Source organism: Polyodon spathula, chromosome 3 (assembly GCF_017654505.1).
Source record: "Polyodon spathula isolate WHYD16114869_AA chromosome 3, ASM1765450v1, whole genome shotgun sequence".
NCBI classification, from domain to species: domain Eukaryota; kingdom Metazoa; phylum Chordata; class Actinopteri; order Acipenseriformes; family Polyodontidae; genus Polyodon; species Polyodon spathula.
This window is the reverse complement of record NC_054536.1, coordinates 31,130,902-31,155,390: the sequence shown is the minus strand read 5'-3', so window position 1 is coordinate 31,155,390 and position 24,489 is coordinate 31,130,902. Positions and strand designations below refer to the sequence as shown.

At 39.6% G+C, this 24,489-nt stretch overlaps 1 protein-coding gene across 1 annotated transcript; it reads left to right on the top strand.

Moving 5' to 3' along the window:
* Positions 1-38: 38 nt before the first annotated feature.
* Positions 39-5,979, top strand: LOC121312977 (cyclin-dependent kinase 5 activator 1-like). Its single transcript, XM_041245022.1, has one exon. The coding sequence runs from the start codon at positions 1,382-1,384 to the stop codon at positions 2,291-2,293; it is 912 nt and encodes a 303-aa protein (XP_041100956.1). The 5' UTR covers positions 39-1,381; the 3' UTR covers positions 2,294-5,979.
* The last annotated feature ends 18,510 nt before the right edge of the window (positions 5,980-24,489 follow it).

Genomic DNA, 24,489 nt, shown 5'->3' with positions numbered 1-24,489 from the left:
AGAGAGAGAGAGAGAGAGAGAGAGAGAGAAGGATCGCCCTTCTTCTCAGGTCCACCACATCAAATGCTGCAGTTGACAATCGAGACGATCGCAGAAGGCACACGAAATAGACACAGCTCGACGAGTGTGCATCAACCCTCTACTATCAAAAGAATATTCCGTCCACATATCTTTTATTTTAGTTGATGCTGGATTACAACATTGTTTATTTTTTTTGTCAAGCGACCACTTTCTGATCTCTATATCATGTCTTCGTTCTGAGTGTCTATTTTTGTAGACAACGTACACTCACTAATCTCAGATTTTCTGATACACACAAAAAATAAATAAATAAAAGAACTCGACTTCTGAAAAAGAGAGACCAATAGGAGGCGGTTCGACTATCGGCGTTTGGGAATTCATGTGGTCACGTTAAACACCTTTTTGTTGGATATTTTTCCCGGTGAGAAAGCAACACTCATAACTACATTTTTGTGGAATGCCCTCACATTATTAAACCACTATGGACAAAGTGAGTGTAAATCGTCTGCAGGAACATTGACGCAGTTGGCAGCAGACAGGGCTGTTGCAAATCAGTGGCCGAATCACTCGCACCTGTTTGGTGTTTAACACCGTCAAGCTCCATTCATCTCATTATCTACCTGGCGGCTTATCACACAGATATCCCATTTTTATGACGGGGGTGAAGGTTTGTTTCTCAGTAAACGAACAACGACAGCCAGAAGTACTGCGCACTTGTAAGAACATCCATCGGCACTGAACATTAAGCCGGGTTTCTGCACGCTGACAGGTTCGTTTGTTGCTCATAAAGAACAGAACTAGGAATGTGGGAAAACGTTTTTTTGGGTGTGTGTGCGTCTTTTAATTAGACCCAACAACAACAACAACAACAACAACATTTAAAATCACAGTACGGAACCGTGTCTGGCAAGCATTTATTTATTTATTTATTTTCTGCATCAGCGGCGGAGCCGGACTTTGCTAGCAAGAGGCCAGAGGGAAATTGATGTCAGTTATCACTTATTAATTTCATCTCATACAACTGCTTCCGCTTATTGATACACACATTAGAATGTACAACAATACAGCTAATAATAATAATCGACATTTACAGAGAAATCAGCTCTGACGCCCTATTTATTATCAGCACTGACGATTCATCCTGCAACGGCACTCTGTGAATGGAAACGGGACAGACACACAGTACTGTACCACTTAATGAAACAACTCTTGTTGCTTTACACTAAGGTGATTAATTTTGAGCTGCAGCGCCTTGTTGTTCTCGCTTGTTTGTTTCAACTTAATTGAGAAACAACTCGCTTCCCTTTTTTGCATAAAGCAATCCAAAAGGAAATACATTGAAAGAAAAAAATATATAAAAATGGGCACCGTCTTATCTGTCTCCCCCAGCTCCAGAAAGACCAGTTACTATGACAAGGGCTCGGGATCTCTTAGCCACTACCCAAGCATCCAAAGCAGCAAGTCCTTAGGAAGCCAGAAAGACAGAAACATCAAGCGGCACTCCATGTTCATCCCAGCCCTAACCTGGAAACGGTTAGTGGCCTCAACCAAGAAAAAGGGCTCCAAAAAGGGCAACGGCGCCCTCAATAATAACAACTACCAGAAGGATGTGGCTCACCTGAACCACGAGAACGTCAAGAAGTCTGCGTCCTGTGCCAACCTCTCCATCTATGAGGGGCAGACCCTGGCACCGCTTCAGGGGACAGATGGGAAGATCCCTTCTGTCAAGAGCGTCACCTCTAGCACTAACTACCCCCCGGGGGGCTCCCCCAAGCGCGTGATAGTCCAGGCCTCCACCAGCGAGCTGCTCAAGTGTCTGGGTGAGTTCTTGTGTGGGCGGTGCTACCGGCTCAAGCACCTGTCTACTACTGATCCTATCCTGTGGCTGCGCAGTGTGGATCGCTCGCTTCTGTTGCAAGGCTGGCAGGACCAGGCCTTCGTAACACCCGCCAACGTGGTATTCGTGTATCTGCTGTGCCGGGACGTCATCGATGGGGACCAGGTGGCCACGGAGCATGACCTGCAGGCCACGCTGCTCACCTGCCTCTACCTGTCCTACTCCTACATGGGCAACGAAATCTCTTACCCTCTCAAACCCTTCCTGGTGGAATCTGGCAAGGAGGCCTTCTGGGATCGCTGCCTGCATATAATCAATACAATGAGTGCCAAGATGCTCCGCATCAATGCTGACCCCCACTACTTCACACAGGTCTTTGCTGACCTGAAGAACGAGGGCAGCCACGAGGACTTCAGTCACACCCTGGACCGGTGAACCCCCTCACCCTACCACCACCTTGCTGATCCCACACTGCCTCCCTTTAGGCCTGTCCAGGTCTGGCCTGGGCACTTCCTGGATTTCATCAGGCTGGGCTGCTGCTGGAGCTTTGCTTTCAGTAGCTGTACACTTGATACATTACCAGTTAATATTCCACTGTAGTGTTGGAATGCTGAGCAAACATTTCTTTGGCACATACATTTTGTTAAATGTCTTTATATATAATCTTTTTTAAATTGTGTTTTTGTTGTTTATTTTTAATTTGTTATATGGTGCATATGAAGCTACTTTTACACAACACTTTACTGTAAAAGTAGGTCAGAATTCACCAGGTTCAACTAGAAAAAGCTGTGTTACCCTCTCCTCCCCCTCTACACTACACAATTTGTTTTCAACTTCAAGCACTCCGCATTGTTTAAATGGACTTTCCTTCCCTCCCTTTGTCCCTTCCTCCATTCTAACCTACCCCCCTGTTCTTTACACCCTACATCCACTCTTTAAATGGCCTGGTTGTACTTGAATTGGAGGCTAGCTGGGTCTTGTAGCACTTTTACTGTTGCTGGGCCATTGCAAAACTGCTTATCGCTTACAGTGGCTTGTTAGGGTTCTGATATTTAAACAAGGGACAGCTTTTCTGTGGGCATTTGGTATGATGTACCTGTAACCTATTTGTATTTGTGTGTTTGTATTGAATGTATGTCAATGTGTTAGTGTAAGTATATGGGAAAATGTATTCTTTGGTTTTTCAACATTCAAATGTGTAGTTGCCTGTTAGGCCACATGTCCTGTATAGATATGTGCAAATGTTGTATTTATTGTGTTTAACTATGTATGTATGTATTTGTGTATGCACTGACTATTATATACACTACAGTATGTAAATATACATGATTATACTGCATGTATACTGTGTTCATATACTTTGTGCATACAGTACATGTCGTATTATGAATGTGTGACTGCATGTTTATATCTATGTAAGTGTGTGAGTGAATGAATGCAGAATGTGCTGTCCCTTTTATCATGTCAGTTTATCATGTCCTTTCATTCAAGATATATTTCACTTGTGAACCAAGTGTTAATCCTTTTATAGATTAAAACAGGTGATTCACTTTCCAGTATTTCATTTCCAAAATGCCTTTTGATGATGAGATATTGAAATGCATCTGAGATGCTGCCATAACAACACAGATATCTTTATTACAGAGGGAGAGAAAGGCATGTTTGGAGCGCTGTGAATTGCACTTCTAATTAAAATGTGTTCAGTCATCTCTTCTCTGCCTCCCTCTCTCCCCTCCATCGATCTTTTATAAATCAATGATTATGACTTCTTGTCAAAGAATATTACAGTAGGTGCCTATACAGGGCCCAAAGTCAGCCTTGAGAACATAGGAGCTCACTGCCATGAATAGATTGCAAGGGAAGCCTTCTCAATTAGCCTCACAGAGGGGTTTTCTTGCATTTCTGTTTTAAAAAAAAAAAAAAAAAAAAAAAAAAAAAAAAGTGCAGGAAATGTAGACCACACAAATGTTTGTTCTGTTTTTGGAGTGCCGTGTGCATACTTGTGTGCCAGTAACAGTCTCCTTGCTTCTTGTGTAAGTACTGGGATTGCTGAAATCGTATTTGCCTATCCATATTGGGGCCACATGGTAACCACTCTCATTTTGAGCTATTAAATGGTTAGTATGTTAAATTGTTAAAAGAAAGAGCGAGATGCAGAGCAGGGGATTCAATGTTCCTCGCGCCATTGCTGTAGCTCAAGCCAGGACATGTGTTTGCCGTTGTCCTGATGGACAGTCTCGTATTAACACGCATGCAGCAGAGCTCTGTGTGTACCCTGTACAATTATGCTGTTGTAATTGGCAGCTGCAGAGGCACAGATGTGCTTTAGGTAAACCGCGTTAATCCAGAAATAGAAGATAATTTATAGCCGTGCCACAGTCATCCAAGGCACTAGAGGAGCAGGCAAGAAATTAGCATGCTACTGATCGACGTGATTAATACTTTTTTATTAAAATGCTTTAAGAATGTCGGTAATTCCGGAAAGACATTGAAAATTTCCGATTGTGCCAATACATTGGGTAGATCTAATAGTGTCTTCTATACATTGTTTATTATAGAGTTAGATTCAGTCCACAGTATTTATGTCTGTAGCTGTAATCAAATCTTGCATATGTAAATAGTACAGCATTAAACAGTTACACAAACACACAGAGTAGAGTGAACCTAGTATTATCTGATGGATATCCTCAGAGAAAAACTGTTGCTTTGTGCTATTCTGTGTTGTTCTGTGCTATAACTGAAACAGCCAGGGAAAAAACCCTTCATTGTACCAAGTAGAAAAGGTCAGTATTGTGGAAAAACTAGAGCATTATTAGTACAATAGGAATACTCCAGTCTCTGTGTGTGTGCCTCTCTCCCTCTCTTGCTGTATGTGGGGTCTGAGTTTGACGCTACGAGCCAGACTATACAGCTAGGAGGGGGACACCTCTTGTTAATATGTGCACTGTTGAAAAAAACATTATTTTCTCTGTAATTGCCATCGCTCTGTGAGTTTTGGTGACTTTGAGTTTGCTGCTATATTCTAACAGATCAATACAGTGCGTGATCGAAAAGTACTGTGTAAATACATTGCTGTATAATGAAAACAACTTCCAGTGTCTTGCTACTGTGACAATGTGCATGCCTGCAGATTTATTAAATGCATGTTCTAATTTTGTTGTAGTTTTAAATTACATTTAAATGTTGGGTTTGTTTAAGAAAAAAAAAAAAAGCACTGGTTCATCCCTTTTTGGGGAAGATTTGAAGATATTGTTGTCGGTATCATTAAAATTTGTATGTCAGAGAACATGGTTCAAGTTGTGCCCATAACCTGCAAGTGCTCCTGCACTGTTCTAAAGAGCAGATGGGGGCTTTGCTAATTAAATCCACTTATCACATCCTCGTTTTGACCAATGCAATGGCAGAGCTGTTTGAAAACTTAAATGCATTTCTGTTTTTATATTAAAAAAAAAGAAAGCAAGTCAAACAAATATTTTGTGGGTGTAATCTTGTAACTGTGTTGGGAATTTGTGACTCCTCGTGCGACTTCACAAGTACTGGAGGCTGTTATTTTGTTTTTCTTTCTTCCTGCTGTGTCACCTCCTCTTTGAGTTGTGGTTACCCATTTGGCTATGTGACAGCCGGTTATGAAATCAAGCTGCACACAGCAGTTTTAAGTTTTAGGAAGCCATAAACATTAAAAGGTAGTACTTTTGAAAATAAACTTTTTCAGTCTTTTAAATCCTTTATTGCTATATTCTGTCAGTTTGTAGCTCCTAGGGATTGTTTAGTGATCTTTGCTGCTCTCTTCTTTAACGTAACGCTTGATTTATTCGCTAAATCAGGAGGTTTCTCTAGGGACCACTTTAGTAAACCAGACTCTGCTCGATTATAGATGCACCGGGGTCATTGATTCCCATACAGATCAATTGCAGTCACTGTGTTGTGGGCAGCCTATGAATTTACTCTGTCAGTAGGAGTCGGGGAGACCAGGACTGTGGCCCGTTTCATGAGCCCCTTGCCTGCTCTGTCTCATTTCTAGGGTTACCTGTGCTGAGTTGTGGTGGTGATGATGGAGCTATGAGCGTACACAGTGGCTTTTATAAGGTTGCTGGATTCTTTGTCAAGAAAACTTGAATAAAAAAATATCAGTTTTTTTTTTGTTTAATGTTGTTGAGTTTCAATTCAAATGTTTATTATTATTATTATTATTATTATTATTATTGAATAAACTTTCAAAATATGCCTGTGTCCTTGCTGTTATTGAGAGAGCGAGTGCTTGAGAGCCACCTCACCGCTGAGGAACTCCGCTCTGTTGTGACACTTTAAAATAATGATGACGTTTGAGCTAGGATGCACTCAATAGTTTTGTAATATTTTCTTCAAAGTAAAACTAAAGCTTCAATAAACCTAAATTTTACATACTTCTAACACTAATAATATTGTACATAATGTTTCACCTTCTTCAAATGATGTTTATTTACAAAAAAATGTTAATCCGTTTCTCTTAATTTAAAATAGTTTTGTGCGAGATTTAGAGAAACAGAACCATGCAGTATGAATGCAGACATTTGAAAACATTGAAAAGAGGGATCGGAAATAAAATGTAAATGCATTTTGTATCTAAACAACACAGCAGGTAGTGTGCTGCTGTATGCAGCAGTTTCTCAAGAAGGCTTAGAAATGAAAATAACTGTTTATTAGACAATCAGGAAACAGCAGGCAATGAATTTATGACATGTGTCTCAAGACAGATCAGTTGCGAGAGCGCTTGTGAGGTCAGGGATAGGTCCGAGTCTCTTCTTGCACACCAAGTTCCCTTTCTCAACTTATTTCATGTATCGAAATCACACAACACGTGGGAAATGTTATCTGATTCTTTAGTTACATTTTTTGTCATAGACGGGTTTTATTTGCAACACTTTCCTATCGGATTCGCTGCTAGGCAAATAAAAGAAGGGAAGAAACCACCAACAACCTGAGAGGGTTCATATAACTGCTGTACTGTTTTATAATATTAAATCGTGAGATACCAAGATAAGGGAAAGGACAAGGGGCTATAATATGGGAATTCTGCCTACAAGTGACGGCCAAAAATGAAATATATACAATGGAAGTTATTTCACATTTAATGGAACCATCAGAGTGCATAGTTGTAGACTTGCACTTGTCTATTGCCACTTTATTATTTTTTCTATATGTATGTATCATTTTCTTGTAGGGTGGTGCGTTATCCACCGCTTTCACATCTCCACTTTTGTCTGCAAGGATAGTGCACGTCTTGGCCTGAGCACTATGGCAACTCGAAATGCATCATATGATCTGTAGTCTTCAAACAGCACAAAAATACAGTACAGAGATGCTGTTGTGAATGCAACTTAAGACATTTCCCAATACCCTTTACACACAGCTGTTCGAAGTAGGGCGTTTTATTCATATTTGTCTTCCCTGGAAGGACTCCAAAGTAATTACCAGTAACAGGAAAGCTGGGTTAAGTAAATTCGTATTATAAGAAGTAATTTACAATAAGCAACAGCTAAATTTAGCTGGGACCATTTGCACCCTGCACACCGTTATCGCAGGATGGGTGGGTGTAACCCACAGAGGATGAGCACTAACTCTGCAAACCTCACAGGATGACCCTGCAAAGCGATGTATGTGAAAGTACATTATTAGCTTATTAACTGTATCTACTATGCTAAATATTCATCAGTTGGTCTGCAGTAGTCTAATTGACAATTTGCTTCTATTCAGCTTGATCAACTCTGCTTCCTCTGTTCATCTCAGTTGGTTTTACTGATTTGCCTAACTGGCTTATTTCCCATCAGTCGTCGTTTTGTCTCTAATGACTCTAATGAGGTTTCTAAAACTGTTTATGGCCTTGCCGTGTTTTTTTGAATGATGAGACACACATCATTACCCAGTAGATAATAGTGTGTGCACATTTTGTAAATACAAAATATACTCTGCACCAGAATAGATTGGCTGGGGGTCAGCTCTGTACAGGGCAGATTTACTCTGAAACCAATATAATAAGTGTTTTAATGTTTTTCTTTGTCTTGAAAATCACATTGGAAGAGGCCATGCTTTGCTGGGTAAAATGGGAAATAAACATTATTAGTGTAGCCTTCATTGCACTGGAGCAGGTTGAGGTGGGAGTTGAGTTGTGAGGTGAGCTGCCCCTTCTCTCAGTGCAGATGGTCAGCCCTGTCCCGTGTTGATCCTCGCACCCACGCGAGCTGGACAGACTGAGCTGAACAAATTCTCTACTAGCCTATCTATCCCCTGAGAGCCAGGGTTATCCCTGGTGCTGTGTGTGGTGTGTCGGCAGCCTCTGTGAAAGACTGCCCAGATATAGCCCTCAATGACACGCCTGCACTGACACCATATGCTGTGCCAAGATATTAGCAGCTTTGCTTTGAGAACCTGGTTTAGGATAGTCAGGTGCTGGATGTAGAAGAACTAATTTTGCATGTGCATACCTTGGCCAGTAGAGGTCTGCTCGGGCCTAATTTTAAAACCCAAACTGATCCGGACCTGAACACAGCCTGTCCGAGCCTGACAGTGTTGAGTTGTTTTTACAAATGACCAGGCACAAAAACGTCCCCAAATATAATAATCCCAACATACGCACTTCAAACTAAGTCACATTCTATGCTCTTGTTACCATTGGCATACATTAGCATAAGATCCACTTGAATTTGCATAATCATTATTTTGGACTAGACTATACAGCAAAGTTAACCTTCAACAAAAGTATTATACCATGACTCTGGCTTTTAATAACGTGAACTGGGTGTCATGCAGTGCCCATCTTCTTTCAACAAATAAACTTTTTTGCTGTCATGTTTAAGTAATATTTTGCAAGTTTTGAAATGCACATAGCTACATTATCCTTGAATACAGCAATGTTGTCATTTTTACAAACAATGAAATTAGACGTACTCTTTCCAGCAGTGGAACTTTCCACTGCTACACATTCCCCTGTCGACAATTTATTTTTAACGGCATCAAATTTTAATATAGAGAATCGCTTAATACGTATAGATTTTCGGGTAAATTAAAGTACTAAATTACAAGCAAACAGACTGCTGTGTGTACTGTATTTCAGGGTAAGTTCACTCACAAGGGATGAGGGATAAGTCGGAGGAAGGCTTTAGGAAGGCTTTAGGAACCACATGCACACAGACAAAAAAAAAGCGGGAAAGTTGCAAACAGTGGCTTATTCTGCACACTCAGCGATAGACTGGTCCCGTCTGCTTTGGGTCAGGTTGCAAGGGTTTACTGGCAGGTATATAAAACTGTTTCAAAATGAAAGAAAAATTAACTTTGAAGTGCCTGGTAAACAGCAAAATGACTGCAAAAATACATAGGAATGTTTCATTAGGGAAGGACTGTGTGGATTTTCTTTTTTAAATATTATGTAACTATGAAACAAAACAACGCTGCTCTCCTAAAAGTTAACCACACTATATTTGCAGTTTTACTGTGCTTTTACCACAATTTACCACAGTCAACTTTTCTGGGTTTTACGTAAGTAATAAGCTGCTGAGATCAGGCAGACAGGATGATGTCTAAACTGCAGATCCAGCATTTGTTCAGGATCAGGTTTATAACTTTAAATGGATACTAACATGGAGAAAGACTTCTTGATGAACCATTTGTCACTGAAATTTACAAAGTTTCTTTAGTTATTTTTACATTTACCAGTATTCAGGATTTTTATGTATGGATTATAACTGTAAATAAAAAATAAAAAAACACGTAAGAATGCATTTTCTGTTTTTATTAGAAATATATAAAGCATTTCTACTTTGTTTTATATATTGTTTTATATTGCACACTTGTGTGAGATAGCGTAATATTTCATAGTTAGAATTTATTTGCATCAATTTATTTTTATTGATTATAAAACACAGCATCAGATTCGTTTGGACTGAAAACTACATAGTGAGAAATGGTGGCTATTTTTTAAAGTTGCAAAGGAAATCACATAGAACAGCACACAATACTTGGCTTGGAACAAAATGTAAACATACAAGTGAAGAGAATTCAATTAGGTCATTCGATGTGGATAGCAATATACCAATTCAATACCTGGACATGTTCGAACAATTATTATCAGCAGGACTTCAGCAAGCTTGGTTTAATACATACAAAAAGATCTGAGATCACACTAACACATTACTATCTGATGCGACTGTTTTATTTTTAATAGTCTAACAACATGTAGTAGACCCAGATATTCCTGGGGTATAACCATTTTAAATGTGTGTATCAGTTTGTAGCTTGTATCAAATATACCAGTATATTTAGCACCTTGGCTCTGCAGAAATTGAATTCTAGCTTTTTACAGTACTTTATTATAAATATTTCAAAACTATATAAAAGATGGCACAACGTACACTAGAGGAGTCTTTTATTCCCTATTGCTAAATAGCTAAATGTTTGTTATTAGCAGAGTTCAGACAAAAAAAATAAAAAAGACAAAATGACAAGGAGTGCTTAGTAAATACTACTGTTCTGCTTTGACCTGGTGAGTGAATTTCAGGACATGGAGTCACAGTGCCTTACAGCAATCCTGCCAGGTTTGGGTACTGCTTACAATTACAGTATTTGGCCATTGGCAAGGGTGGCACTGTGTGCTATACAAAAGTCATATTTAAAGAACAGTTAAAGTAATTTCACATTCCTCTACTTTACCTGGTCTTTACCTCACTGTTCTTTGTACAATGATAGTAATTGTTTGACTGCACTTTCACAACACTATGTGTTTGCTTTTGTAAGAATACTGCACATACATTTCTAGTCCTTTATAACACTGTTTAAAATCTTCAGTCTGCTTTATCTACATTAAAAAAAAAAAAAAAAAAAAATAATAATAATAATAATAATAATAATAATAATAATAATCTGTCAGCTACGCCTTTCTAGAATAAAACATTTTAGAATTGCACTGCACAGGTGTAAACATTTTAAAAATTGAGACAATTTGAGTGTCAATGAATAAATACTTTAAAATGCATACATATTGGTACACTATATTTTATAAATACAAATACAAGATACAACAACAGTCAAACAATGCACAATAGGGGCTAAATACCCCTCAATTTGTATGTAATAGGCACTACTACTACTAATGATGTACTTTGCCATTCTAATTTCCATAGTATTCTCTGAAATCGTCCACTTTCTAGGCCCTGGGTACTCAGGACCTGGCCATGCTACAATAATAGCCTTGGATTAGAACATATATCCCTGTTTTATTATTTTTACTTATTACTGATATGCAATAATATGATCTGTGTGCTTCTCCAACATTTCCATAAAGTAATATCATTACTGTGGTTTACTTCTGTCTTTTCTTTAGATGTGCATGCAATGAAAACTCGCATTTAATTTAAATAAACTCCTCAAAATGTTATGGAAAACGGGGCATTGTACAATTTTGTTTATTACAGTGCTCATAACAGAAAATACTAGGATCACAACAAAACAAAATGTTGATCACTATGCTTAACATGTACCTTGCAAGTTGGGCCAGTGTTTGAAAAGCATAAAGCACACCTCCATCTGTATCCCAACTCATTTAACAAATCTGAAGCGGCAATTTGATCCTTTTTTTTTTTTATGTTATTGTTAATCCCTACTGTCCCACACATCACTTGCCATTTTAGAAAATTTCGAGCAAATTCTGGCAATGTGGTAAATCTGTGCAAGGCAAAATGCGTTATGATAATTATTTCTAATATTTTATCAATTATGTAATTTAGGGCGAACACTGACGTGGATGTTTGCCTTCACATTCATGTGCAGTAATCTTCGCATCGAATATTTAAGACAGTTTCTCCGCCACACTAAAGATAATATTTATGACATCATAATAATGATAATTACTCCATACTGCTGTTTTCGTGTTGCAATGCTATGGTCTTCTCTCGTTGATCAGCGAATGAACACTGACAATTATGAGCTTATACAATTAAAAATCTTTAACCACATGGTATGTGCAAACAGTTCAGTCGATGTTAGGATCCAAAGCCGAAATACGACCCCATCGGCATGGGGTTAAATTGCTTTTTTAGATACCTGAAATCGTGTCGCGTTCGGCTTGGGGTTGTCTTGCAAATGATCCCATTGAGGTGCAGAAGATTCATTTTACCCAAAGCGTTTTCATCACTTCATATACAAGTAAGATTGAATTATTCTCCAGGGAAATAAATATATTTACAAAAAATGATAATAATTAAAAACCCCGTTATTGTTGTAATAAATGTTTTGCAGACCTTTTTTTCTAAGTGTGAAGGTGTCAATTATAGTTACCAAATGTATTTTTGACAAAAATGTAAGTTTTAATAAACAGTTTTACTAAAAACATAATAGTACTCACTGGAACCAGATCCCTGATATCTGTATCCGGTACGTCGGTTCTAAAGCAGGAACCGGTTTACACATCTCTACATTTTGCAAGTGATTACACTAGCAGTGGTGCGGACCGTGAGTGGAGCTGGCTGCAAATTTAGAGGCACAGAAGTGGAGCGGACTGGGGCAATAAAAGCCTTGGAGCGAGTGGTTTCAAAAAGGAAGAGAGCGAGGAGCGGCATTTATGAGCACTCCACTCCACTCACATGCTCTGGTGGACAGTGTGAGTGGATGGATTACATCTACATTGAATTGAAAGCAGATTAAGCAAATCTCGGTGCAGAGTACTGGTGAGTACCGGTAGAATTTCAGATAGATAGATATTTAAACAGAAGTATAACTGCAGTGTACAAAAAAAGTGAAGTTTTCTTTTGGATGTACACAAAAGTTTTAAATAATTAAAAAAATATATATTTCAGGACCTTTCAGACAGAAGCCTTTCATCAACTGTGTATTGTTGTTTCTGCACAGATTATCTTATCTGCAGTGATATGTAATTGTTCCAGCATTCCTGAAAAGATTCCTCAAGGCAGATTTTCTGAAGTGAGTTCGGGAAGCATATCCATGTTGCACAGGATTAAGAGCCTAGTGGTTGACTAATGGCATGAATGCACAAATCCAGTCCCCAAAGTTCAGAGTCCTTCAGGTTGTATAGCTATTAATAAAAAAAAGAATCAGATTAAGACGTGGAAGGAGGTTAAATTAGTCAAATTAAGTAATTTATGGTACAGGTGGGACAAAGACCAGAATGGCTCCAAACCCTGTGGACCAGAACCATACACCCCACATTACTTTAATAGAACAGTTAATATAATAGTAAGCATGGCAAATAATGATCAGAACAACGGTAGCGAATCATACAAATACTAAGAAATAAATTGGCATTAGGGACAGTGAACTATACTCTGCTACAGGCAGCCCCCACAGTTCCTAATTGGTTCCCTGGGTCTATGTGTCAGTCCTGGAGAGCGAGTTCATACTGAGCTCAGCTGCACCTGCCATTAGTTTCCAGGCAGGAACAGGGCGAAGCCGTCTCGGCTCTTGCGGAAGTCTGGTTGGTTATGGCCGATCTTGGTTTCCACGGTAACGCACTTCTGCTTCCCGCGCATGTGGCACTGGATAGCTGAGCATTGCACTGTCCCTGCAGGGGCGTCTTTAATCTGAAACACACAAACACATATCCTCTTCAGAAAGGATTCCCAAGCAACACAGCAGTATATCTGGTCATGTCTCACGAGTGTGAACTCTAAACAAAAATGGATTTACAGTATAAAAAAATAAGACAGATAGAGTTGAATTACTTCCTGTCTTGAAATTCACACAAACTCTGCTGCACCCAATCCTGGGTTTCAGAACTATCTAAAATGAAGTATATTATTGAAATAACCAGGAGCCAGGAGTTTGATGTCAAATAAGTGGTACTTCCCTTATAGCTGCATGAACACCTCCTATTAGTAAACCAGCAGACTCACAGATAAGACATTCATACTGTGATCAGAAGTGTGATCAGTTCATTTAGAACAGATTTACCAGGGGTCTGTAATGTACTGTATGGTAAATTTCATTACAAAAGTACAGTCATTTCTAGAGATAGAGATCTGATTGAGGATAGCATTCACTGGGAGCTGTGGTACACATACAAAGATCAGTAGAGAACTGAAAGGACACATTTAACTCAATATCAAATAGACTGGAAGCAGCACCTCATATTAACATTGAGATACACTGGAAACCCTTAGACCCAAGTACAACTTAACTGAAACATTATCGTCTTGCCTAAAATACCCAGAACAACAGCAACAAATTCTACTTCTTAGCGCTTCGAAATATTCAAAGCAAAAAAAAAAAAACAAAAAAACAAAAGGACTTGAAGCATAGAAAACGGTTCACAGACTGACGAGGAGGAGCAGTAATCATATAATTATATAATCACTAATCGCTCTGTGGCTTTGATCTCAGTCCCAGAAATGATGTCAGTTGTGGCATTGACCATTGTACTACATCACTGGAGAAATAGTGTGACCTGCTCTCGATCGACTTGCACTTGGAATACCAACTGTGCTCTCAAAATCGTTAGGAAGTCGTTGTGCCGAAAAAAAACTCAGATGTAGATCTGTAGTCAGCAAAACAAGTCTGGCACTTGTACAACAATGTACAACCCTAGCCTACAGTATCTGTTAACCTTGTCATGTTGAATAACACGCTGTTATGTAAGAAATAAAAGGTATAATTAGGGATTCTTCCCTAAATAATTCGAACTGTTCAACACAAGCCTAACTACCTCACACCACACATGCAGATTAAACAATGGTCTCCATTAGCAGCCTGCTACCCATCCTCTCACAGAAGTCTGTCTAAGGATGAACTACACATGAACTTCCTGCCAACGAGGTTCTGTCTCTGTCTCCCTTTAGATTGTCGAGGCACAGGCAAAGGGAACCCCCCCCCCCCCGATTTGCTTTCCCCCTCAGAGTCACACAATCAGCTGGAGGCCTCCAGAGGATTGGGAGTTTAGGGGCTTTGTATGCAGACAAAGGAGAATGACCATCCCTGTTCCACTTCACATTATCAGCGTGTGAGAGGAACAACTCAACCCTTCATGTACTGCCGCTTATTAAATTAGACTGTGACCCTCTCTGACCTCACACCCCAGCTCCCTTACTCCCCTACCCAACTGTCCTGCCACAGTGTTATGACTTCACTTCCTGTGTTACAAGTATCCTGACAATGCCTCGTCTTCAAGGGGCAGAATAACCTGTAGCAGGAAAAAACAGAATCAAGGTGCAAATGCATTTTGGGAAACAAGAAGAACCTCTAATTAAAGGCTGGAATAAACACTTTGAAATTAAAGAGTAATGGGAAGACCCAAAAAATGATGCCTGAGGGAGTGATCGTACTCATTACCAGCGTGATAGCTTGCTGCAAACAAAGGGCTCATTGGGCTGCAGAAAAACTGTTTTATTGGAGATTATTCATGTTCTGCATGAATATCTTTCATTTTTCTTTGTTCCCAACAGTCTATTTATAGGAGATAATTAGATCTGCTGCTTAATTGAACCTTTGCCATTGAGACACTCCTCATACTGCCTGGATTGATTTGTATAAAGAGAAAGTAGCTTCAAGCCACATATTGATGGTTTCTTGTTATGTTCCCTTACCTAGTTATGATTCTGGGTAGTTCTGGTTCCCATATTTTAATATATTTATTTTTGCATGTGTTTGACAATGACGTGCTACTGCTTGAACTATTTTGAAAAGCCCAGGTTCTTTTGCACTTCCTCAATCCAGTAATCTTCAGAGCTAGCAGTAGTGTCTCTTTAGTTTCTAGTTTCGACCCTCACTGGTTTTTATTCAAATGTGTTTATTGTAACTATAGTAAAGGCTGCTACCCACCTGACGCGATGCAATAAGCAAAACTGAATGTGGCTGGGCCCATAATTGAATGATTAATGGCTAATGAGGCTCAAGCCACAGGTGTATAAGAAGGGGAATCACGGGTGCTAGAAAGGTTGGTGGAGGTGCATGTTGCTGTGTTGCTGTGCTGGGTTACTTTTTGTTTTTGCCCTTGTGTCTTTTTGTTTGTTAACGTGTTTTATTTAGTGTTTGTATCTGTGTTATTAAACGTGTGCGATTGCAGCTTTCTTGTCTCTGCGCCTCTCTTCCCGCCGGTAACTGCTTGGCTGTGACGATAACCTGTCACAGTATTCTAAACTTACTTTTACTCAGTACTCGGCCCATCACATCTTGAATAAATCTCTCTGGAGAACACCAAGCCTATTCCACATGAACTGAACAGCCAGTGGGTTAACCCACTAAATACAAATGTATATGTGTGTGTGTGTGTGTGTGTGCGCGTTGTTTGTATGTGACAGATTTTTCAAGGGAGAAAAAGGCTTATCTTTAAGTGAGCTGTGCGTCTGAGAGGGATTCAGATACCCCCCCCCCCCACCACCAAGCTGTCACTTCAGTGCTGAAGATGTTATTTCTTGGTGCTTGTCATCACTACAGATGTCCCAGTCCCAGTCCTAGCTCTCCTTGTTAATAAATCTCTCTGTCTGCCACAGACGAGTCGCTCCGCTCCACTGCTGTGAATTATTCATTACGACAAAAAAGTGCAGACAGAACTAGGCCAAAAATAGGGGCTCAGGATGCACCTGAGCTCTTCTCACAGAAATGAGCTGGGGATTTCATTTAAGAGACACTCAACTACCCCAGTCACAACTCACATCCTACTGTATCCCTACACATCACAGTTACACTGAAACTGGGGTAAAAGTAATTAGCGGCAATGGCAGAATTAAAGGACAGCATGGTGAGATGTTTATTAACGAGTTAATAATGTGACTCTCCCCAGTGAGTCATTGAAGCAGATGTCCAAGTGTGTGTCCCCATAAAACTCATTGTGCATAGGCAGACACTACACTTCAGCTGTAGTAGAATGACTGATATCCATACAAAGAAAACTTTGTAAAAAAACCACTGCGGGCAAACACCTAAAAGACTCTTTAGCAAATACTACTCTGTATTCTGTAACAAGCAAGGGTGTATCACATATGATGTTATACTGACTTGGCATCTCAGCCCATTGAATTGAATTGAGAGGCAAGGGCAGGACATGAACCATACAGTTCTAAAAAGCAAGCTCTGTAGTTGAGAGGCAAGTATGAGTCTTATGCTGATGCCAATATTATTTTTTATTATAATGGGTGAAGGTAAACAGGTGGTTTTGTTGTGCTAGTCCCCTTATTCAGGGCTGGTATTTTTAAAAACTATTTATGGTAAATTCACTCCTTTCACAATGTACTTGACTGTGCTAAAATGTGCTTCACCCCACATGGCTTGCAGCTGACCACAGCATACCACAGTAAGCTTTTACAAAGGGACCTTCTTAATGATAATGTATATGGACACAGATGAAAACAAGCACAGACTCAGAAACCTTGTGACACACACGCACTAACAGTGCCTATAGCTGTGTGGAAAAATCAACAGCCTGTGTCTAATCCTGTCTCATACTCCCAGACACCAGACACAGAGCTTTATAAAGTGACTGCGCTGAGGAGCTGCTGGATTTATCAGGATATGTGCATACAAGATAACACCCAACAGCACTGATGCCCTCCCAACAGCACTGATGCCCTTCCACTGCTTTCCACCTCACTCAAGAAAAATCAGCCTCAAGGAGTTTTCCAGAAGCCTTTTTTGCTTGAATAGTTAGTAATCTTGGCAGATAATGACCTAAGGAAAAACAAATCAAGAGAAGAGACGAAAGGATGTTAATCAGAAATGAGTTATGGAAATCCTGACAATGTAACAATTCAATCCTGTACTGTGAATGTAAAAGCCTGTACTCAAATATGAAGTAGAGTCTTAAAAATGAGCTTGGGATTTCTCTGGGTTAAGCCTGCAGGGACCTAGGACACAGTTAGCTTCACCCCAGCAGAACTAGAATTTCCTAAACAGACCAGGAAGACGTAATACCTGCTGACGCCTTCATTCCCAACATTGTGAAGATTAAGGCTGGGGTTCAGAGGTTATCCGCTGACCTCAGGTAGTGGGTCTGCACTTTAAGCCCAAAGGTCCTGTGTGTGATCCACATTGCAGACTCGCTCCCCCCTCTTGTAAGTAATACATACACGGCACAGTACAGAGATTCAGCAGAATGCTTGATCTACAGCATATACGGCTATGGCCAAAAGTTCAGCATCATCTAGAATTTTAGGATTGAGACATCATTAGAAAAAACAAATATATGAACATAAGTTAGATCTTTGTTTAACCTAATTTAATCAAAGAAACTATAAAATGGTATTGCAAAAGTCTACCAGAAGCCATAGCAGTAGTACAGTATTTCACGTTAGGTTTAGAAATCTCACATTTTATACTTTTTGTCAGGTTTCCATTAATTATATGGAAAACTTCAAATCAGTATGTAATTCAATATGTTAATGTAACATTATTCAGCAAGTTTTATTCAATTCTATGAAGCAAAATTTGTGAATTCTATAAGGTGATGCAAAACTTTTGGCCATAGCTGTACAATGCACGTTGTGAAATCGTTGTGGTTTGTGCTATGTGTACTATGTGAGGACCTTGCCTTTTGATATCAGAGTAGGGTCTTGGTAACTATGTACTATATGATATGATCGCTCTGCAACACCATTATACAAATGTGACCCCCTCCCTCTCCATGCCCCATCGCACAGCCATCTCTGTAGCAGCTGACTGACCTGTAATTTGTCCCCGGGGGACTCAATCGCCAACACTATCCCTTTGTACAACATCTCCAGAACAATTTGCAAGAACGTGTCAGCAAAAGCCATCTCCACCTCAATGATTAATATCCTTGTACTCTCCAGTAACACAGCTTTCCACTCATAAGGAATCAGGAGTTTTAGAAGAAGGAAGCAGTATGTGTACATAGCTAGAAATTAGAACTCTGCTCTACTTCATGGAACTGCTTGCAAGCAGCCACAGCTTGGTAAGCTGTGAAGCAGGTCTTTGAGTGCCCAGTATAAGCATGGGAAACTTTACAGAGCACTCTGACCATGAGTCAGTCCACCAGTGAATCTGAATCCTTCCCAAAACCCAGCCTGGGTTGGCCTATATAGCAGCCCTCTTCTACCATCTTGTTCACAATGGCAATGCACAAGATCAGGGCAGCACAAATGACACTGGGCTGGTAAATATGGGGGAAGGAAGCACATAAACCACCTTTAACCATAGGTAGCAGAGTCAGAGTACGGTCATAGGGACCTCCAACCAGCAGTAGCTGAACCCTTCAGGAGCTCTGGACCACACTCAATGGGGACTGAACTTCAAGTGTGGGAAGCGGAAGGCGATCAGTGATCAATGATAGGCAAATAAGTGGGTTATCAGTTTATCCACCAGTGTTCTTTAATTAAACAGTTCAGTTTCCACATGTGTCACTCTGCTTGTGTGTAGACAGCATATTTTGTTTTGAATTCCCATTGAAATCAGTTAGATCTTTCTGTGTCTGAGGATCGGTTTCCTCACCATTAAAATGGTCTTGCTGCTCCTACATTCAAATTACTTTGTGTTGAAGGGTTTACATTCTGTACAGTGCCCAGCCATCCACAGCAAATACACAACTGGAAGTGCAGTATGTTTGCAATTGTAGGTTTCATGAGTGATGTCAAATCATTTACTTCATGCCAGCCTCACAATACATGATTTCCTTCACTTTGCCACATTGCCTTCCTCTACCTTTCTCTATTTCTACCATTCCAATCCTCTTCCACATCCTTTTCTCCCCTCTCTCTTCCTCTCCCTTCCTCTCTCTCTTTGTTCCCTCTCCCATTATTTCATTCTGAGCTGTTTAATGAGCTTTGCTGTGGTTGCCTAGCGACCATCTCTAGGGTTACAAAGTGGAGCGACTGAAGAGGAGAGACTTACTGAAGAGGAAGATCACATTGCCTCCCTCCCTCACTCTCCCCCCAGTCACTCCTGAACTGCACTCTCGCCCAGTCCCTCAGCTCTAAGCACTAAAGCCTAACTGCCTTCTTTCTATCTCTCAGCTCTAAGCATTAGAGACACACTTCCTCCCTACCAGTCCCTCTGCTCCAACCACTAGACCACACTGCCTCCTAGTCCCAGATGGGGATTTATTAAAATGTACAGTACACATAGTACTAAAAAGATACTCTGTAATACATTTTGATTCTTGTTTCAAGAAGAAGACAAAGTTCAGAGTGTTTAAAATTATGGATAAATGGATTTAGCTTTTAGAGAACAGGGTAACAGTGCCAGCATTGGTAAAGAATTGAATTGATGATACTGCTGTGAAAAAAAAAAACAGGGAGAGAGAGAGAGAGTTGCTGGAGGTGAATGTCAGCTCTGTGTAATGTGATTTCAGCTATCAATCACAGTCTACGAGCTGCTTATTGAGATTAGTGTAGCATTAATATTGAAATGATGCAAGGGCTGGACCAGCACAGGCATAATCATCTCAGCTAAACTGTAAACCTACTGAGAGAAAGAGAGGGAGAAAGAAAGAGAAAAACAGGAGAGATGGAGCGAGAGAGGAGGAGGAGAGAAGGGGGAAAGAGAGAGGATGAGGGTGGTAATTTAAGGGAAATTAAGTTTTACAGAGTGTTATACCACTGTATCACATGCAGGGTATAAGACCAAGGGCAGTTAGATGTTAGTTAGCCAAAAAGAATGATAAAAACAAATATATGCCTTGGCGTTTTTAAAGTGGCTTGATTGGGGGTGCCTGACTAGCTATAGCATGCATCCCAGACTGCACCTGCAAATCAAAGAGCACTGTGTCCCTGTGACAGCTACTTATTGGCCCACATGGGGGCAGAAGGGATAGGTGGCTAACATGGGATGATGACAGCCAAAGAGGAGTTTGGGGTACCTGATAAGATCCATACGCACAATAGCGATAAGATAAGGGCACAACGAGTGACCCAGAACTAAATCCGAAATAATTAGAGTAGACTGAGAGACAGAGAGACAGATGTAAAGATTGCTTAGGGCTTATATGAAAAACAAATTCAAGTTCAGTAAGTTAAAAAAGCAACAGTGAATAGTTAGAGTGCCGCACACCAAATTTTATCTGCATTGTAAAATCACAATTAGTATAGTCACAGTGCTGTAAAACTGCAGATGCACTGCACTGAGTATTGACTGAAACTGCATGTGTTTAAACAGAGGATGTCCTTGGCTTCTCTCAGATGCAACGTGGTGGTTGAAAGGTTAACCCATGCAGAACTGAACTCTGAGGACAATCAGATCAGGGAAGCTCGCGTTTACAGCACTGCAGCCAAGCAAGAGGCCTGTCATTCTTGGTCAATCCGGGACACAGACTTGACTTTCTAATGCACTGCAACAACTAAGCACTGCCCAGTGTCACAAACACTTCACTTCCCCCCCACTCTGGTCTGCATTGCCTCAGATATAATACAGGATAATAAGGCTATCACAATCTCAGATATAATACAGAATAAAATAAGCTATTCTCTCCAATATGTGCCCAATAAAAATGGTATTTTCCAGTTTCTTCCTACATTTTTATCTTCAGGAATATTAGCAGTGCACAAGCACACCCACTGTGTAGCTACGGGTACCAGAGTGTTTAATATAGGTTCACGTATGGAAGGCCAGTCAGGTAAAAAATACACTATTTAGTGCATGTTTCAAATATTTAAGACACATGTTAAAGTAAAAGTCATAATCTGGTCAATCTTCAGTTTTACCGGTAAAAGTCAACATTTTCCAAATAATAAATATCCGAAATTATCAAGAAATAAATTGTTTTTCTGACATTTACCGGTTAATCTTAAGATTTACCAAAGCGTATTTGTGAATGCCCGAACTTATAAAGAAATAGATTGCTTTTCAGACATTTACAAGTTAATCTTATGATTTACCGAAGCATAAGCGAAGATAAAGGGTCCAGGAAATTAAAGAGATTGTGGAACACATCATCCATTTGACATTCATGTCACTGGAGTGTGACCTGCTTCGCCAGCTGGATTTCAATGACATCACTGAAGATTTCTCAGCCATGAAAAGTAGAAAGAAACCTATTTAACAGCTGTTCTAAGTATAAGGTAAAGCCCTTGTTTGATTTTACTACACGTTTGTGCTGACATTAATGTGGTTTCATTGAGTTTGTTTCAGCTTTGATTCAGCTGAAGTAACCAATTAAAAAATTGATTGTTTGGCTGTGCACTAGTGGTAAAACAGTCAAGCAGTGTTTTCCAATCCAGCCCTGGGGACACTAACAATACAGGCTTTTTCCAAGTTCTCAAAAATTATTTAAATTTTTTTTTTTTTTTAAAAAGAGTGGTGGTGCATGCAACACAATGCATCAACCTTAATCCGGCACTGATCAGAATGACGAGTTTTTAATTGATTTGAATACTTGCCTTTGCTTTTTTTTACTACTTGAATTAGAGTCAATGGTGTCTGATTCAAACTCATTCAAAATTTCACATACACTTAAAAGGTCGACATTTACATAGTGGTAATAAAATGGCTAAAATGGCTGTGTTTTTATATATTTTTAAGTTCTAGTGGCGTATGGATATCTACCAGTGATTTGCCCCTTTTTGAAAAGAAGTGCCGACCCGTGGTGATATGCTGTAATATCAACACTTCCATGTGACTGTTTTAACCAATCATGGATAGAGTATTTAAAATACCAATTTTATAAAGCACTGACCATTAATTTAAAGCTCAGGGAGCTTTAATTTACCGTGGTAAACTTTTCTAACAGAAGCCTGGTAAGCAGCAAAAGTTCAGTGCACATTTACCATGGAACACTGTAAGTGTTTAGTTTCCAGGAATAGTGAACCCTGAACAACCAGTCAACTTACAGTTACGGATAGGCATGTTCCCTTTTCAAAGAGAGGACCCTATCTCTTCTAGCTCCCTCTGGCTCCTCACTCCCTTCAGCTCTGGTTTGTGAAATTGATTTTCTGTGTCACAGTGATAGAGGGCTGAAGGTGGTTGGCTGTAACTCCAAATCTCCATTGGCACAACACACCAAAAACAGATACCAAACCACAAACAAAAACAACTCATTTTTAATTCCGTGGCTTGTAGCTTATTATTAGTTTTAGAATTGAAAATGGGTTTTCTTCCTTTTCAGACAGAAATAGTGCTAATGATGATTTGGAGTAAATACCTGTGATAATCTAGCTAGCCCACTGTCTCCATGACAACAGAGCAGGAGAGCATTGCTTACAAAAGGACAGGTCACTAGTGGTACTGAGTGTATTTCAGAGGTGTTTTTAAAAATAATACCATTTGAATTACCCCATTCTTTATACATTAACACATTGAACACTGTGATACAGAGCAAGTTAGAAATAGTAATATTCAATTGTGGGTTCAAAATCCCCTATTGCCCCCACATGTCACATTAAAAACCCACATTAAAGACTACTACTAAATTCGCCAGACTACACTGTAACTGCATTTCCAGGAGCGCACTCTACGAAAGTACCAACAGCTGTAGCACCTCAACAAACAGCCTCTCCTGCTCTTTTCATGATGTGCTCTTAATATCCTCACACAGCACCAGCACGTTCAATGCCAATGACTTGACCCTGCTTTCATATTCATATTGGCCCCCAATTCACTACAGAGACACGGCAGATGTTTGCAAACAAACTCATCACTGCCGCATGTGTATGTGTCCATGTGAGACTGCAAGAAGATGCAATTTCATTGTGCTTTTAGAAATGCTTCAAATAAAACAGGGCTCAGTTTGCATCAAATCAAGTTGGGAAGGAAAGGTTAGGATTTTAAAGCTCATTTCTCCCTTATAAGATATGTAACACAGGTAGAAATACATAACAGTAGACCCATGTTTTATCCTATTGATAAGACCACAATAACAAGTCTGTAGTAATCAGCACTAAAACACTAATTCCATTCTCAGTTCTCCAAACAATTTCATTACCCTGTACCTGAATAATAATAATAATAATAATAATAATAATAATAATAATAATAATAATAATAATAAATAATAATAATAATGAGCAAGTCTAAACACTCCATTGTCAGCTCTCCAGTACTGTCGCTACCCTGTATCTTAATAATAAGCACTAATCTAAACGCTCCATTCTCAGCTCTCCAGCACTGTCACAGGAACAAGATCAGTACTAGAAAACTCAGAAACACAAACAGGTTAGGCTTCTTATGAAATTCTGCTCCTGCTCCAGAAAAAAAAAAAAAAAAATACTGTCAGACAAACGGACGTATTCAGCTGGAGATACGAGTGAATCACTGAATTGTGTTGAAGAAGAGTGAAGCACTGGAAGAGGCGGGCCCTGGCACAGAGCTTCAGTTCTGAATAAAGTCGCTTTTAACACCCCTCCTTGCCCCACCTAGTTGGTACTTGCTGCCAGCTTTCACAGCAGATGTTGGGAGAGGGGCCTGAACTTTCCTTTGCCACACCCCCTGTACACATTCAATGTTGGATAGAATTTTAAGGGACACTTTATTTTATTAACTGTTAACAACCAGCTTGCCAACAATGTTAATGACGTTCATTTGTCTTCATAGTTAAGGAATCTATATTTATATATTTAGAATCTATTAAAAAGGTTTAATCTTATACAACATCATATTATTTGGTAAACAAGACTACTTCTTAAAAGTACCTTTAAACAAATGTAACCACTTTTTTGAGGGATGATCCACTTGGAGTTGTTAATTTCCTTCAGAAATATATTTTGCCGTGA

What these genes read in the sequence shown, in the direction of transcription:
- LOC121312977 (XM_041245022.1), top strand. Translation starts at nt 1,382, where the DNA reads ATGGGCACCGTCTTATCTGTCTCCCCCAGCTCCAGAAAGACCAGTTAC.